This window comes from Zonotrichia leucophrys, chromosome 4 (genome assembly GCF_028769735.1).
Source record: "Zonotrichia leucophrys gambelii isolate GWCS_2022_RI chromosome 4, RI_Zleu_2.0, whole genome shotgun sequence".
Lineage (NCBI taxonomy): Eukaryota > Metazoa > Chordata > Aves > Passeriformes > Passerellidae > Zonotrichia > Zonotrichia leucophrys.
Genome location: NC_088173.1, coordinates 25,661,105 through 25,679,520, shown reverse-complemented (window position 1 = coordinate 25,679,520; position 18,416 = coordinate 25,661,105). Strand labels below are relative to the sequence as shown.

At 50.5% G+C, this 18,416-nt stretch overlaps 1 protein-coding gene across 1 annotated transcript; it reads left to right on the top strand.

Moving 5' to 3' along the window:
- Positions 1-1,751: 1,751 nt before the first annotated feature.
- Positions 1,752-6,401, top strand: C4H4orf54 (chromosome 4 C4orf54 homolog). Its single transcript, XM_064712301.1, has one exon. It carries the CDS (start codon positions 1,752-1,754, stop codon positions 6,399-6,401), a length of 4,650 nt encoding a protein of 1,549 aa, XP_064568371.1.
- Positions 6,402-18,416: the final 12,015 nt, after the last annotated feature.

The following is an 18,416-nucleotide window of genomic DNA, read 5'->3' as shown; positions in this document are numbered from 1 at the left end:
CTCTTAGCCCACCACCAATTAAAACTAAGATGTCTCTTAATAATGTGCTAAAATATTGTCTTTCTCTAGTTATGTTGTGATTTTATTGTGCTGCTTGAGATTTCATTGTGTTGCTTGAGGGGCAAGCCTGTAATATATGTGGCTGGGACACAAAACCCAGTGAAGTTGTTTGGGGATGAGGATGCCACTTAACCACAGCTCTGTGGAGAACTGCAGTCACTGTGTGCACCAGGGGACTGAAGCTACATAAGCCTGGGCTAAGATTGAGGCTGAGGAAGCCTAGTGCCCATAAAAGCTGCTGCCTAGCTTCTCCCCAACAGCACACTGGGGGCAGGACAGACTCAGTAAGGATGGGAAGCAGTTATCCCTGCTGCCTGGGAGAGCCTCACTGCATGTGACCTGACTTGCTCTGTGTCTTTCTGTTAAAATATCACGGGGTGCTTCAGTAATATTCTCCATTCTGTCAATCCACAGCCTAAGAAACTACCATTTATCTATGTAGAGTACTAAAAGCTGGAGCCACCTCACTTGTTTTCCTCCAGGCAGCGGAGACCCTTATCTGGAACAGGCTATGAACCTGCCCTTGCTGCAGGGAGCCTCGCAAGACTCCACTTGGGCTCAGTAAAGAAGGCAGGTCATTTTTCCTGGTGGCAGCAGGGCCTCCTGGCTACAAGGTGGGATGAGGAGCTGGGAGCACCGGGAAACCCTTGTTTTGACATGGACAGTGCTGGGAATACTTCTGGGATAGCGTCACCTTTGCATCTTGGCTCCTCTATTCCTGTGGCATCCGTGGCAGAGCTGCACACCATGCCACCCCATGCAGCTGGAAGGTCCTGGATCCTGGTAATCACTTTAGGGATTTCCACAGCTCTCCTGCACCTCAGTTCAGTGTTACCAGCCCAATGCCAGCTTGCTCACCTTAGTGTTCAAGTACTTTAAATTTGGGATGTTGTTTTTTAAGCTGTGAATTTGAGTTATTATTTGCATTGTATACCCATGGGGTGCTCCTCAACATTTCTGGCTTTCCTTTGTTTCTCCTCCTCAGTGTTATCAGCTTGCCTTTTCAAAATTCCCATGGTGCCAGACTGATTTTTGGTTTGTCATCTTGGGGACCGCTCAGTGAAGCTCTCAACTGCCAAAGGTCAGGCATGCCATAGAAATGCCTATTAATAGGTCTTAGGTGCTGGTTGTGTCTAAACTGGCATTTCTTGGAAAGAGGAATATTTCTTGGAGGCCAGTGGCTCTCTGGACTGCTGTAAAGGTGCAAGGCCAGACTGCCATCCATAGGGTGTCCCTGTGCAACGACGCCTCCTGCGACTGGGGACGTAGGGTGCAGGAGGATAGTTTAGGGAAGAAAACAGCAGTTTAGCCACTGCTACGTGTAGAACGAGGAGGGTGCGCTTGCCGCTGACACGCTGCGTGCTCAGCCAGTGAGAGCCCTGGGAGTTGTCTCCTGCAGCCGGTGTCGCCGGCTCCCCGGGGAGCTGGGCAGCATCTCTGTAGGCATGGGCAGCTCTCCCCTTCCAAGCGGTGTCCGGGCGCCTTTATTCCGGGGAAACACAGATGTTTAAAATAGGATTTCAGACGGCCCAAGTGACGCCGGCTCTATGTATAGTCCGCGTCTCGGAAAGCCCGCAGGACCGGGGCCCGTGCCGGGATGTGCAGGGCCAGCTCCCCGCCGTGTCCGGAGCGGCTGCGCTGTGCCGCGGGGGGAGCTGAGCCCGGCCCGACCCCTCCGCCCCCCGGCGGCGATGCCCGCCCGGGCCGGGAGCCGGCGCGCCGGGCGGAGGAGGGCACGGGAGAGGAGGGGACGGGAGGGGAGCGGAGGGAGGGCAAGGAGAGGAGCGGAGGGAGGGCAGGGCAAGGAGGGGAGGGCAGGGAGGGGAGGGCAGGGCGTGGGCGCCACCGCCCCCCCGTCCCGCCGGCACGTGCCTGCCCGCCCCCGCTGGCCACTGCCGCGCCCCGACGGCCCCGGCATGGACGCGCCCGGCCAGCGGCCCGCCAGCCCCCGAGCCGGCCCGGAGGGCGCGGCAGCGGCGGAGCGGAACCCGACCCCAAACCCGAGCCCGAACCCCGGCCCGGAGGCGCCCGTCCAGGAGGAGAGGGAGGCGGCGTACGTGGAGATCCGCGGCTCGCCGCAGGGGCCGGAGGAGAGCCGCCAGAAGCCCGAACTGGCCCCGGCCGGCGGCGCGGAGGGAGCGTCCGGTCCCGCACCGGACAGCGGAGCCGGTGGGACCGGGGATGGCGACTCGGCGAGCGGCGGACCCCCGGCGGAGGAAGCGGGGTCAGCATCCTCGGACCGCGGGCGGGATCGCCCTCCTTCCCCGGCGGCGGCGGCGGAATGCGGCGCTGACACCGGCTCCGGCTCCGTGGAAGCAGCGGGGAGCGGCGGGACGCCGGAGGCGGGGGGCTGCCCCGAGTCCTCCTCCTCCTCCTGCCCTTCGCCTGTGACCAAGGCGGACGGCTCTCCCGCAACGGGCGACCCGGTGTCGACGGAGGGCAAAACCTCCTCGTCGTCCTTCGGCTACGAAAGCGAAGTGGAGGATGAGGTCGCGGGGCGCAAGGCGACTCCCCCCGGCGCCCCCCCGGGCTCCCCTCCCGGCGGCGGCCGCGACGAGGCGCACTATATCAGCACGCAGGAGATCCAGCTCAGCGAGGTGGACCACGACATGGACTTCGACGCGGGGCTGGCCGCCCGCTGGGACTTCGAGGATAACAACGTGATCTACTCCTTCGTTGACTACGCCTCCTTCGGGAGCGACGAGACCCCGGGGGACACGCTGACGGAGGAGGAGGAGAATAGCTGCTACCTTAGCACGACCACCAGCGACCCCAACAACCAGACGGACAGCATCGACAACACCAGCAGCACCGAGATCGTCAGCCTTACCTCCGAACACGACACCCCCGGCGCGGACAAGCGCGCCAGCTCGGGGGAAAGCCGGTCCAAGCAGCCCGGCCGCGCCGGCGGGAGCCCGGGCGCCCAGCTTCTCCTATCAATCAAAGCCGCTTCCCGGGCTATAAATGAGTCTAGCAACGTGCACGGAAAGCAAAACACTGTTTACGCTGCCAAGCATGAAGGCGACATGAGTCTCCGTGTCGCCGCGGCTCCCGACCGCAGTGCGAGTTTAAAACAGGATGCGCTCCGCGACCACGCGAAAAAGTTCATCGCGGTGCCCGCGCGGCTGCAGACGCGCTGCGGGGCCGCCAGGGCAGGGGAGCACTCGAGCGGCGCCTCCAGCGCCGTCAGCGAGCTGGACGATGCCGACAAAGAGGTGCGAAACCTTACGGCCAGGGCTTTCCGCAGCCTGGCGTACCCCTATTTCGACACCCTGCGCCCCGGCTCCCGCGCCTCCTCCGCCTCCCTGTCCGACAATGCCCTGGGCATCAACCGCTGGTCCACCTACCTGGACCTCAAGTGCGGCTCTCTGGGGCCGAGAGCCGAGCCCAGCCTGCTGCGCTCCGGCCGCTCGCAGACCAAAGCCCTCGAGTTCGTGGTCAGCAAGCTCGACGGGGAGATCGCCCACGTCGAAACGCCGCGGCGGCTGCGGGCGGGCTCCCGGGTGGTGACCCTGCTGGACCTCGGCGATGCCGCCGAGGCCGGGGAGCCGCCGGCGGCGGAGGGCGGCGGGAAGGGCTCCAGCAAGAAGTCCAGGTTCGCCTCCAGCCTCCTCAAAAACGTAATCTCCAAGAAGATGCAGCTGGAACACGAGTTCAAGATGGAGCGGGGCGAGATCACCGACACCTCCTACACCGGGCCAGGCGCGGGTCGGGAGCCCGAACCCCCCGGCGGCGGCGCCGGCCGGGAGCGGCACCGGGACGGCGGCGTGCAGCGGCAGAACTCGCGGCACTCGGAGGGCGGCTCGGAGGGCGCCGCGGCGCCGGCGGAGGATGCGGGCGAGGGCGGCGGGGGCCGCTCCCCGGCCTCCAAGGCGTCGCCGGCCCGCGAGGGGAACCGCGGCCTGGACCGGGCGCTGTCCGAGGAGCTGTGCGAGGTGAAGCGCAGCGCCTCGGAGGCCATCAAGGCCACCTTCCTCCGCAGCCAGAACAGCGCCTTCAGGTCCTGGAAGGAGCGGGAGGCGGAAAGGAAGGAGGAGAGGGCGCCCATCGGCAAGCTGAAACTTTCTCCCAAGAACGACTGGCGAGCCGACCTGGGCGAGATCTCTGCCGGCAAGTCCACCAAGATGTCCCGCCTGTTCGTGCCCGCCATTCAGCACACCCCTCGCGAGAAGGATCCCGGCAAGAGGGCGACCAAGTGCTCCGCCGCCGCCGCCGTGTCCTCGGCCGCCGCCTCGCCCCCCGCCGCCAAGCCCAAAGCGCCCGAGATCAAGATCAGCCTGGGCAGCGTGCAGCAGCCCCGGGACGCCGCTTTCAGCATCGCGCAGCTGCTGACGCCGCAGATCGCAGGCCGGCCGCCCGAGGAGGGCAGGGGGCAGCCGCTCAAGCCTCTCAAGGCCGTCGACGGCACCGACAAAGTGCCGCAGTTCCTGGTGCGCGACGTGAGGGACAGCAAGTACAGAGCGCAGGGGATCCTCCACCAGGTGCGGGACGTGCGGAAGCTCATCAAAAGCTCCTACAGCGCTGACTCGGGAGATAACAGCAGCGACAAGGGCAGCGGTGCCTCCGAGCAAGGCGGTGCGGAGCAGAAGCCCCGGCAGCAGCTGGTCATCGCTGGTGTGCCCCGGTCGCTCTCTCCCGTGGTCATCACCTGCCAGGCGGTCGGCCACACCGGCACCAAGCCCACCGAGGCGGGGGCCAAGGCGGCGGGCAAGGCGCCCGCCTGCCCCCCGGAGGGCACCGTGCTGGTGCACCGCACCTCGGGCAGGCTGCCAGTGGCCACCATCGCCCCCAACAAGAGCGATGCTCGCCAGCCCGCTGTGCTCAAGATCGTTTCCAAATCCTCCGCGCCCTGGCGGCACCAGCCGCCGCCGCCGCCGCCGCCCCCCGAGAGGAGCCGGGGACCCGAGGAGGACCCGCGGGAGGAGAGCAAGGCAGCACCGGTGCAGAACGCGCTGGAGAAGCTGACGGCGGCGGTGCGGAGCATGGAGGAGCTCTACAGCTTCAACAAGCGCGAGTGGAAGCGCAAGAGCGATCCTCTGCCCATCACCGACAGCCACGTCCTCTCCCTTATCGCCAGCCAAGAGCGGGGTGCCGGCGCCCGACCCGCCGCTGCCGCCGCTGCGCCCCCGCCGCCGCCGGCGGACAAGGCGGAGGAACCGTCGGGGGGCAAGGGCCCGAGCAGCGAGCGGCTGCCCCGCCGCCCCTCCAACAGCGCCGCCGACAAGGTCTCGGCCAAGGCGGCCGCCTTCGAGAGCCTGGCCCGGCAGCGGCAGCGCGGCCCGCCGCCGCCCCGCGCCGAGCCCCCGGCCGCCCCCCGCGCCCTCCTCACGCTCCGCGGGGCGGGCGGAGCCGCGGCCCCCGCGCCCGCCAAGCTCCCCCCCGACGGCGGCCCGCGGGCCCCGGCACCGCCGCGCTCCCCTCGGCTGCCCGCGGGCGGCGGCGGCGATGCGGAGCGCGGCCCCGACTGCGGGAACTATCTGTCCCTGCCGCTGAAGGCCGCCGAGCCCGGCTCCCCCCCGGCCGCGGCGGCCACGGAGGGCGGCGGCGTCCGGCCCAGCCCGGTGTCGGCGTCAGCGGCGGCGGCAGCGCTGTGCGGCCTGCAGCCCTTCGGCGCCGCCAAGCCCCCCGGCAGCCCCAGACCGCCGCCCGGACCCCCGCCGGCCGAGGAGCCCCCCGCCGCCGCCCCGCCGCCCACCGAGGGTGCGCCCGCCGCCCTGTACCGCCCGCCGCTGCCCTTCGCCGCCCTGCCCGGCGCCGCGCCGCCGCCGCTGCTCTGCTTCTCGCCCTCCGTGCCCGCCGCCGCCACCGCGGCCGAGCCCTTCCCGCAGACGCAGCGCAAGGTGCTGCTGGACGTGAGCACCGGGCAGTACTACCTGGTGGACACGCCCGTGCAGCAGCCCCTCAAGCGGCGCCTCTTCGACCCCGAGACCGGGCAGTACGTGGAGGTGCCGGTGCCCCAGCAGCCGGCCGTGGCTCCCGTCCCGCTGCCTCTCTCGCCCCTCGCCCTCAATGCCGGTGCCTACGGCGCCACGTACATGCTGTACCCCGGGCTGCTGCCCGCCGCCGCCGTGCTGCCCGCCGGAGCCCTGCAGCGCCCGCTGTCGCACTCGGGCAGCGACGGCAGCGCGCCCGCAGAGCCCGGCAGCCCCGCCGCGCCGGAGGCGGCGTTCCCCGACAGCCCCTACTACGTGGCCAGCAGCAAGGGCCCGCCGCCGCCGCGGCACGGGCCGGCCGAGGCGAAGCCCGTCATCAGCATCACAGCGCCGGCCACCGGGCCGCGCATCGTCGCGCCGCCCTCCTTCGACGGCACCACCATGCGCTTCGTGGTGGAGCACCGGTGAAGTGCGCGGTGAGTGGGTGGGTGCTGCCTGCCGGGCACGGGAGACACCGCGGGTGGGCAGGGCAGAGCGGGTTAATGGCCAAGTGGCAGCAGTGCCACAGCTTCTGCTCAGGGGAGAGAGTTCACCGAGGGGGCCCTCACTAGGGTGTAAAATATAGAAAGGTCAGGCACACCCCTTGATGCAGTTCGGTAAAACTTGGAGCTTCTTTTTTTGGCAGTTTCAGAGAAGCACACCATAGCCACTCATCACACAGCCTGTATTTGTGCAGCCCTATGGCCGGGGCACCTCCCATTGCCCCCGGGGATGGCAGTGTGGTTGGGTATCTCTGGATCCATCATCTGGACCCACCTTGCAAGCCATGAAAGAGCCCCTTCACCTTGGCATCACGTTCTCCTCTTATCTCACCTCTCACCTCTTCCTCCCAAGAGGAGGTGGGCACCTCTCTCTTTCCCCTGTACCTGTTTCTCCCCAACCTCAAGAGGAGTGGAAGTGGGATCTAATGGAAGCAAACCCTTATTTTGGGTCCTTCTTGTTAGTGGCATGAGGGAGCAGGATGCATGGAGCAGTCCCAGGTGAGCTCTCCTGGAGCCATGGGGCTGCTGGCAGGGGCAGAGGTGCCCGCAGCTGCAAAGCACGGTTTTACACAGCAGCTCTGAGCTTGTAGTGCCAGAGTCCTGACAGTGCCCAGCTACCTGGGGCTGTAGCCCAGGGCCAACCTCCAAATTCAGGCATGTGCCTGCAGAGACACTGAGTACCTGTCCTGGAGCACAGGACTGTGCATACAGCATACACTGAAACCAGTGGTGCAGTATGTCCTGTGCAAAACAACCAAGGAATGATGGCATTTCATTTTAAAAGACCTGAAGTGTTACAGAAGTGCCTTCAGGACTGGTGTCACTGCTCCTTCTGCCTCATGCATTAGAATGCATGGCTCATCTTTATCACGTGCAGTATTAGGCAGAACTGCCAAATCTCCAGTGGCTTACCAAGAATTCACAGAGTTAGTTTTTTGGTGTATATGAAAAGGCAAAGAGAAAGAGTAGAAGACTGGCAGCAGCCAGAAATTTGGTTTTGTCACCAGTTTGGGCTGAGCTTTGCCCAGTTGCATGCCTGAGGGTAAATTTTGTCTTCCAGCACTTGGGTTATTTATTTTGCTTTAAAATATTTTTTTTTTAGCTCGCATCATTTACTGCATAGTAGATTATTTGTTGAATGAAACTCTATTGATGTAATTTATACACTTGCTTCTCTGCTTGTAATTATTTTATGTTGAAAGTTCCATTCTTTTATCCTGGCTGTGGAGGAAGTTGTTTTCATTGGCCCTTACAGATCACTCAGGACAGGCAACATGCCAGTTTAACTTGAGCTCTGCTGTGCTTTGAGTTCATCTTGCCAGTAAAATCTAGAACCTAGATGAAATGGCAAAAAGTAGTTCATTATTTTCCCTTTAGTCTGGAGGCTGGATTGAGATGGCCAGCAGAAGGAATTTGTTAGATTTCAGATTAGAGATGTGATGTTTTTGAAAAGATAGGGTGCATAGTACATGTATTTGTAACAGTAACTAAACAAAACCCTTCAGCTTTTCTTGTCTTTTTCACTCTTTAAAAGTGAAAAACATCATATTTCCTGGTGTGCCCTGCCCCTCAGTTCCCAAAGGGTTATCCTGTTATCATGTTTTTAGCTTGCCTTCAGTGCCTGGTGAGGCAGGTGATGCTCTCACCAAATTGCTCTTTCTCCGTGGTGAAGTTAAAACAGCAGCCCTGCTTTGTTGTGCTGTGTCAGAGCTCTGCACGGCAGAACTGTGTGAAAGCTGCCCCAAAACGCTGGTGGTGCATGCTCAGTACAGAAGGTCATGCACCAGTGTGCAGCCTTGAGTTTCATTTCACCATCCTGATCAATCTTTGATCATGCCAAGGCATTGTTGTCCAATACAGACAGGGGTGCCCCCATGGGCTGTCCCAGACCTGCTGAGGGAGGTGTCCTGCTGCTGGACAATGCATGCACTTTTTTCCCTTGACCTGTTCTGACAGTCTTGAAAGAAATAATTTTACCTGCTTGCTGCAGGATGTGTTTAACTTGTCATTAGACTTTGTTTATTTCTTACTATCTTATGTCTCTGTGGAAAATTAGGTATATGCCACTGAGGAATCACATCTGTAGCCTTCTTCTTCCTGTTATTTTCATTCACCTACATAACTTTCATGTCCCTGTGGATAATTTTTCAACTTCTTCTCTCTTTTGATGTCTACTTTTGTTTTCCATTATTTTCCTTTATCTTTTGTCATTCCATTCCCAATGCAAAGCCTTTGTTTGCTCAGTGTGGTGTTTTTCCCCAGGAACATCAGTATAATTTCATGTGAATCTAAGGGTGAACTGTTGTTAACTTTTTTTTATTCCAGTTAGTTGCTTTCACACCAGACCAGGGTTTTTTCATTGCAGCAATGCTGTGCAGATGCTAACATGGATTTGAAACCAGCCAGACTTCATCCTCTGAGTGCAAGAATTGTATAAAGTCCTGTCCTTTCAGGTCCCTTTTTTTAACTAGGCAAAATGAGCTGAGTGAATGTTTTTTCTCTCCACTCCTGAATTCCTTTCTGCACTGCACATACTCTCTTCTTCTTTTCTTTGCTCTATTTCTTTCACATCTTCATTCACAAATGTGTCACTGTGTTAAGGACTGCTCCATCTTGGTCTCTGTCACCTGTGGGAGGTCAGTGGGACCTGAAGTTTTGCTGAAGGTGTGATGCCTGTGGTGGATTGACACCAAATCCCCTGCACATCTGCTGCTCTTGCAGCACTCCCCCTTGTATCTGGCGCTCTTTCCTGCATAATCATTGGGATAAAATGGATCCCAGCAGTTTGTGTTCTGACAAAATCCAAGCTGCCATTTCTGAGCTATTCTTAAGTTTTTGATATGCAGGAAATAGTGGAAAATACGAGCATATTTCTGGGTGATATCTTATGGTTGCTTCTCTCCCCCTCTTCTTCACTCACAGTAAATGGGGAGCTTTAACAACATCATCCTTTCCAGCTGCACTTCTTCCTTGATGCTAGTTTTCAGTTCAAATAAACCTGCACCCAGACCTCGACAGAACTGACCTGTAAGAGTGAACTGCCTGACAGGAGCTCATTCCCAGTATGAGTGAATGAAAATGTGGTTTTAACTTTTGATCTGTTCCCATATTTTACCCTCTGGAGTTGCTGCCACGTGTTAGGCAAATAAATGAGAAAAGAACAGGTAGCAAAGTAGAAAGTAACTAGTAAATTGTACTGCCAATATTAGAAGGGTATTTTTTATTGTTCTGTTTAAACCATGAGCATAAACACCTTACAGGTACAGGAATGCATACGCAAATATACTTATCAGTTGTGTTTTCTCCCTAACTGCTATCACATAATCTATGCTTTCCTTTAAAAATTAATTTTGTGTGGATAGTATGTAAAAATTATTTTAAAGGTTCATAAATTGGAATTTTTGCCAACTTTGTTTTAGTTGTTCCCTGTTCAGCAGGATGTATGCTCCACATTACTAAGCCAAGTCAACTTACAGTGTAGTATGCATAGGACTTACTTATAGTGATGCCTTTGCTGAGAATTTAGTAAAGAATTTATCCAGTTTTCATGGGAAATATTGGAATATTCCAAGAACCAAACAGGCTCTAACATTTGACCTAGTAAATCAGTCTACAAATGGAAATAAGTGTGACTTTGTGCTCAAAAGTGTGGCTATTTAGGAAACTTTTCAATAGTGCTGAGCCTTGGTACCAATAAAAGTTCCTGGTGGCCTTAATGACTCCTCCTGCCCAGGATGATTTCCTGAGCCAGTATTGAAGTGTTCTTACAGCACTGGGGGGGTTGTTTCCCCTTTCCTGATGTGTTCCATGCTGGATGCTGTGCTGGTAAGGGAAGGTCTTTAACTGAGCACATGGATCACTGAAATTCCACACAGGTCACATTGGCCTCTTTCCACCTGTGTCCATGGGGCTCCCCAGGACCTGTCTGCTGGGAGCTGTGGGGTTGGAAGGCACAGCCTGTTCCACACCTTGAGCAGCAAGGATGGGCTCTGCTCAAAACACCAGGGCTGCCCAAAACTGACTCAGTTTGAAAACCTGGGTGCCCTTGGCTGATCCTTGGCAGGGGCTCAGGAAATGAGGAGCAAGAGTAGTGTGGGGACAAAGGAGGCATTTATGCACCTCCCTGGAGGAGTAAAGATTGTTCAGATTGTTGTGGCAGCTTTATTAATGATGCTTTTCTGGTTTTGTTTGTTTGTTTTTCCACAGGGATAAGGAAGAAGAATTATGCTTCTTTAATTTGAAATACACTTGGTAACTCTTCAACATTAATCCTAAAAACTGCTTCTACAGTTTTCTCAATTTTTTTGCTTCATCATACAAAACAAGCATGTAAGTTTCTTGTTTTCTCCTAAATGCCCCCTCCTTTGGAGTATGCCTACTTTTAATTATGTGAGCAGCACTAAATTGCTGCATTAGTTTGTGCAAAGTTCTTTTTGTGCTGAAGCCGATCTGCAGGCTTTAGGCATTGCTCTGTGCTGGTAGCTAATGACAGTGATGCCACTGCAGCTGTTTGTAAAATGCAGGGTGTAAATGCAGCAGTGTTTCAGTGTGGATCACCACACAGCTTCATTCAGGTCCCTGGAATGTGTTGTGATGATCCAGTGCAGCCTTGCAGCTCTTCAAAAAGGAAATAAAGCTCTCAGCTCTCTCCTATTGCATTAAATTAGGGTCTTCCATATAGACTTTAGTCACAATTTGCAATCAGATGATTTTTTGTATTCTCTACTTCTCACTTGGAATTGCAAAGAAAGAGAGCTGTAGTGTTGGAATTGCAAAGGAAGAGAGCTGTAGTGTTAAATTTATCCTTAGTGTTTATTTTTTGCCATGGTTCAAAACAAGCTGTGTAAATGTCAGAAAACACATTTGATTGCTTTCATTTTTTGTTTGCTCCTCTGTACTGTGTTGAATATCACAAGTTGCCTTAATTAGGACAGTGTTTAAATACTGGGAAACCAGAAATTGAATGTAATATTTTAAAATCCTGGTTCTAAAGGAGAGAACAGCATTTATTTTCCTTTAAGATTGCAGTCTATTCTCCCTCAATTGCAACATTGTTGAAAACATAATCCTAGTCACTGCCCTGTGAGAATAATTTTTAACTGTTACAGCCTCATTACTATGCAGTTGTTTCTTTAGCTGTTTGACAGGTTTATCTGAGGGCTACAATTACGATTTGCTAAGAAAATATTTACCTTTGGAACAAAAAATATACAATAAGACTGCTGACAGTGCAGTGATTTATATGTCCAACTCTGCTCAAACTGATTGTTTCTTGTTACCAGCAACTAGTTTGTCTCAGCAAAAGAGAATTGTTATTATGACACCAAATCTAAAATTCAATAGTCTCTTCCCTGCCCAAAATTTTGGCTAAATGAAGCACTTTGGGAAGCAAATAAATGTAAGACCAAACCTAAATTATATAACATAAAGCTTTCTTGAAGTAACAGATTAGAATTTTAAAGTCTAAATGCAAATCCCAGAAGTCTTTATTTAAGCATTTGCCAGCAGGCGGGATTTTTCTCCCCCTGTTCTCAAGGCTTTCTGCAGCTAGGAAAGTTTCAGTGTTTCCCATTTTTAAAATAAGCCCTGGGTTTTCATTTTCCCGAGTAACTCATGACGTACAGAAAACTCAGGTAGAAGTGTCTTCAACCATGTGTGGGAGATGGTATTTCAATGCAATTTATTTGTTTACAGGCACAAGTTGTAATTGCCCTCAGGATGAAATGCACTACAACTGTGCAGATAGCGAGTGATTTCTCATGTGCCTTCTCACTAATTTTCATCATTGTGCAAATCCAGTGAATATTCTGACTCTTTTTAAAGAGCACAGATTTTGTAAGGCTTATCCCTGTGCTCTTCAGCTGTACAGTCTGCATGACAAGCTTTACCTGCCCTCTGGGATTGGGGCTGACTGCCTCTTAAAGGAGATGAATGCTTCTCCCCCTCTCTCATGACTGCTAGGTCCATAGGTGTTGTGATTCGAGTGTCAGTGTTAGACAGAACAGTACTTGGGACTGCAGGACAGTGCAGGTACCAGAGTGGCTGGTTCCCTGTGACATACACATGTGCAGAATGTTCAGTATAATACTAGCATCCCTGTTCCATAATGGTCCTGTCCTACCTTTTCCTGTATCGGTGCTCGAAGCGGAGTTTCCTGTTGCAGTTTACAAGATATAGGTTTGCACACACAACCTCAGGTTTACAGTTTCACCCGGTGTACTTGAAAGGAAAAGAAAAAAGCACAGAAAACAACTGCCCAGGATTTCAACACGTGTTTGTTGGAGGTAAATTTTGCAGGGTTTTTTTTTTTTTACTGTCTGTGGAGATGAAAGCAATGAAATGAGGGAATGCCAACAGCTATTTATTTTCTCAGGGGAGTTTACTTCAGTGGAATGTGTCAATCCTAATGTCAAACAGTGTTTACTTGATTTTGTCTATTACTAAAAAGACTTCTTGTTTACATCAAGGGGTCAGTTTTGCAAGGTGCTTCGATAACCCAGCAAAGCCTTCACATGCATCTCCAACTTCAGATACTTAAGCAGTTTCCTGGGGACTTCAGTGGAAGGATTTTTTTCTTTCCCTCATCTATGCAAAGCTTTGCTGAACTCATCCCAGAGTGCTGAATGCCTTGCAGACCTGAGCACCAGGTTCTTCCCTTTACAGAACCGATCTCTGGGCTTGAGTCAAGCTGGACCCAGCAGATAATGCCACAAAAGGTCGCCAGAAAAAAGCTCTGGTAATATGGTGCTCCTCCATGTATGCCCAGTGGTGAATTTCTCCAGTGGATGGGGTGATGTGTAACCACATATCTTGGATTAGAGTCAAGCCCTCCATGTCAGGGCTCACAAGCTGCTAGTATTATATGTTTCACGGTGCAGTCATAGTATGTTACAGCTGAAATTCACCCCATGTGCAAAGCAGGGCAAAATCCTGTGCACCACTCAAGTTCCCTCCCAGCCCTGCTGTCGGGGTTTTGAGGGCTGCACCAGCCAACTGTCCATGCATTTTAGGTCAGGATCCAATTAAAAGTTTGAGCGGGACTGGAGTGATGCACCAGAATGTTGTTCTGGTCCTTTGCAACAGGGTTGGTTTCACTCAGTATCAAATTTAACCCTTGGTGAATCAACTGGTGAATGATTTAAATGTATTTATGGGTTGTGTGGGGTGTTTTTCCCCCTTGTCTGTATTCAGTGCTACCTTTATTCTTTAGTGTTGATGGCCAAAGTGTCATTCCTTATGCTTATATGTTGCCATTAACTTGTGGCTACCTGAGAACACATACTTCAAAAATGCTTGTGCTTTTTTTCACCTATTTCTTTTTTTTTTTATTTCTTCTTTTTTTTCCTCCCTGCCCCTTTCTTTTTCCTCTCATTTTTAAAGGGGTGAGTTAGTTATTGGTGTAAAGATATTTCAAAGTGCAAATGTGAAGTAAGCATAATGACTGTTAAGAGGATGTGGGTGGTATGTTTGATGAGAGAGAGGTGGGCTGTAAGGCAAAGGGGAAAACGCCGTGAACTGTTGATGACTGTTGCCTGTGGAGGAAGAATTAAGAAACAGAAGATGTATAACTGGAGAGAAATGGACTCTTTGAGCTGCTCTCAATGGAGACAACACTGTGGCAAGTGTGTAGCTGAAACCCAAAGTGATCCCACTGCAGGGTGCCGTGGGCCTGGGATTGAAGGACGGCGTCAGCGCTCTGGGAATTGCACGGCGGGAACTTCGGAGCGTCACTGCCACGGAAGAACAGAGCGTCTGAATCTGCCAAGTACCAAAGTTTGTACCTGAATGAGTTGGCATTTGTATTATGTTGGGGTTTGTTGTTTTTGTTTTTGTTTTTTCTCTTGAATGTTATGATAAATAAAATGTATTTTTCAGTAAAAGACACACTGCAAGTAAGCCTGCAGTCCTGCCTGGTTGTATATTTGCAAAGTTACCTTGGGGGTTGTGCAGAACAAGTGAAAACAGAGGCACTGCTTGGTTCAACATGTAAACAGCAACAGAAGAAGGGATTACACCAGAGAGCTGATCAAAAACCCTGCATTCAGAGTCTCCCTGAGTTTGTCTCAGTATTGAAAGTCTCCTTCTGACCTGATCTCTCTTTATTCTTTCCTCTTACAACAAAGGGAAGTTGGCATTGCTTATTTTTTTACCCAAGTATAATTTAAGAAAAAACTCCCCAGTTTCAGTGAACTAACTTTGACTGGTGAATGGATTTGGGTATCCAAAGAACTGCATCTTTGTATGTTGTAACGTGTTCAGAGAGAGCAATTGGTGGAGTAAATAACTTTTTTCTGCTCACTCTCCATGTTATTTCATTGCCTAACATTTGCATACAAGCAAACATGAGTTTATTAGTGGATAGCATTATTGCTTGAACTGTAACTAGGAAAAATCTTTTGCTGCTTTAGTGTTTTCCTTCTATCTTCATGGAGACTGAAAAGGTTTCTATTGTTAAGTCCAAGTGTTTAAAAAAGCATGAATCAAACACCAGAAAATCCCAGAATAGACTTGAAAACTGAACTATTACTTTTGCAGTTTAAAAGAACACTTCCGCTTAAAGGAAAACTGAAGCAAGTTGGGCTACCAGGAGATAAAGGGTGACCAAAACAGACACAAAATAATAGTGGGTGTGTAGAGCAGAGAGAAAGGCCTTGGATCACTTTATTAAATTCAGAGAAGTCCAAAATTGCAAAGGGACCTGGGGTTGTCAACTGGAAAATTTGGGAACTGCTTATCTTGAAGGAGAGCTCCTGAAGCCTGATTTCAGTGGAGATCTGTTACAAGATTTTCACAGCACTGCTGGTTTCTCACAATAGATGGAAAAATGAGGCTGAAACCTCCACAAAAGAGAGGTCAAAAGTAAATAAACTGAGAGACATGAACTTTAACCTTTCCTTAAGAAGCCCAGTAATGCAACCAGTGTTTGTCCACACACAAACTGCCTCACACCACATGAATCTACTGAAATTAAAGTATGAGGATTTCTTACAATACCTTAAATAAACTGAAAGGTGGAATATGTCTGGGATTTTCAAGGATTGTTGGAGAAAATCTTATAAGTTTCTACATAGTCGTTAAAATATCACTGGTCTGAATGACGGTAAAAGTGCAACTCTATTGTGAAAAGGAGTAGAAACAAAGTAAAATGAGAAGCAAATAATTCCTTGATGTCAGATCTAAACAAGTTACCCAAACATAGAACATAACACTAAAAAAACCTAAAAACTCAAACAAAAAAAATGGCATCTATATTAGAATTGCTGACCCTTAGGCTTGTTGCTGTTGAGAACATGTAATCTGCCTGCCAAACCCAAACTGTATCTCTATATATATGAATATTTTTTTAAGAGTAGTTGAAAAACACTGTTCAAAAAACCTGAAGGGGAAAGTTTCCAAGTCTCTATTGCAAGTGGGTTGCTTTTTGGACTTAGCTGGATTTTCATTGCACTATTCCTTCTGTGGCTTCCAATTAGAAAAGACTGAGCATTTGTTTCCTTCTCTGAACTCCAGGTATGAATTATTGTTTAATTGCTACCACTACTGATTACTTAAAAGTATATGTAATACCACTATTAAATACGTATTTTACATCTTGATTAACCCCCACTAATTGGATAAATAGAGCATTTGCTTTGTTTATAACCCTAAATGTGTTTTCCCTTCAAATGCAGGCTGGAGCAATGTATTCATTTCACCTTATTTTTAGAAGTTTGTTACTTTTGTTGTTTCCGTAGCTATGGAGCCCCAGTAAGGAAGCCATGGCCTTCCACTACCCAGCTGCTGGACTAAACCTCTCCTGGAATCCCCATTATGTCCAGCTGTTGGGATCAGATAGCCTCAGAAGCATCTGCTGCCATGCCACGGGGTATCCACAAGGACACTTATCCCTTCTGAAGGAACAGTGGGGGTCTCAGGGGCTCTGTTTAAGTGTCAAAGCTGTGGGAGGTCCACAATGTCCCTTTACTGGCTGGTTCTTCAATTTGACACAATTGAGAAGGGGTAAGCTTTGCTGGTATGATGTAAGGATTGCTGGTATCAGACAAAGATCTTACAGATATAAACTGCATTATCTAGAACCTTTTTAATCTGATTTTGGGTAAATTGATAGGCAAGCCTAAGTCATCTGTTGATATCTCAACTCTTTGCAAGTAGAAGAGTGATGGCAGCTATTTCATTGTCCACCTTCTGTATTTAGGGTGTCAGGTCTCTGCAGGAGGAGACTGCCTCTTGCCAGGAGAGTAAGTAAGTAGCTCTGCTCTTCTTTTTGTTTGTGTGTGACACAAAGAGCAAGTATTAATAACAAAGGTTTGTCTTCAGTTTGTTCCTGAAACAGCAGTGGAGGTATCAGAGTGTCTACAACACTCACAGTCTGGGAGCAGACTGAGTGGATGCTGAGGGCAGTATTGACACTGAGGAGGAGTGGCTGGCTCTTAGCTCTCCTCTGGGCAGAGGGCTTGGGCAGGCACCTCCAGCCCATGGTGCATCCTCATCTAATCAGGAGGTCTCCTGATTAGAGAGGGAGCCCAGGACCTGAGTGCCAATTGAAATTATTGCTTCATATTGTGAAGGTGAGTAAAATGGTTCCTCTTACCCCAATCAACAGCATTTCTTCCCCAATGAGAGACTTTCCCCACCCAGAAAGTAACAGACAATAAGACTGGAAACAATTTCTTCACACTGTATTTTTACCTGTTTTATTTAGGCTTTGACTAGAAATGTGCCAGCATTTTCAGGAAAGACAACAAGCAGACCATTTCATCCCACTAACAGTTTGATTTTTGCAGATTTCTGCACTCTTGGCTTTTACAACACAAAAGAGTTTGGATTTTTTTCCTTAATCTTGTAATAATTTTTTTTCATGACAATTTATGAGTTTTTCCCGGCTGCTTTTGGGTTTGGTATTTTAAAAAATAAGCAATTCTTCTTGCCTTTTTATTTTACATTTTTTTTTTTTTGTGAACAGCACTTGCCCACCTTGTCTTATAAAAATGAAATCAGATGGATCAGAGCGATCAGCTGAGCTGGGATGGGGTATATTCTTTTTTAATCTGCAATGCTGATGTAAAACTTTTTTTTATTTTTTCACATATCCTATGAAGACACTGCTTGAAGTGTCTAAGTAATTTTAATCAGAGGACTTGTCTGAGTAGTGATTATTTTTTGCATTGAAATACAAGCCTAACTTACCTAGAAGAAAATGTTCTGGCTCAGCACTTTGCTAGACTGTGCATCCAAAATCTATTTCTTTCAAGATCCTTTCCTTCTTCATAGTTCTGAATTGCCTTAATGAATGCTCATTTTTTGAAATGCACCTGCCTTGATTACACACAGGGAGACAAATTTTGATGAGCTGCCAGTATTGGCTTAACTCTGCTCCTGCTTCTGGTAGCTACAGAAATTACACCATTGATTTCAATGAGAACAGAATTACGGCAACTGTAAGTTCCTTCTGGAAACATAACCCCACACTGTTAATCAATTGTATTTAACTACAGCAGTTAATAAAAAACTCCAAAAGATAAATAATAATAATCAAGTTCTGCCTGCTTAAAAAAACCCACAAAATGCTTTAAAATCATGTAAAATAAAACCTGCTTTTTTGTAAACAGGCAATACTGAGTAAGCAGGAATTCATGGTCCTATCTGGATGTTAATTGTACTTGAATATTTGAACAGGGATCGGTCATAGGCCTAAAATACCTAAATACTTTAAAATACATTTATAAATAATCATTCTTTATACATCATAATTGTTCTTTCCACACATCAAAAACACAGACTTCTGTATTCCCCAAGAAAAAAAAATGAAGGATTACTTTTGCTTTTGGCACAAAAAAGTAAAAATGAAGAACAAGCACCACCCTTATGGGAGTGCATGAAAAGCTACCAAATTGGTCTTTATTTGCCTTAGGGCTTTTTTTTTTTACAAAAGTTTTAAATA

Excerpts from the sequence above, each read along its gene's own strand:
- C4H4orf54 (XM_064712301.1), top strand. The coding sequence starts at position 1,752 with ATGCCCGCCCGGGCCGGGAGCCGGCGCGCCGGGCGGAGGAGGGCACGG.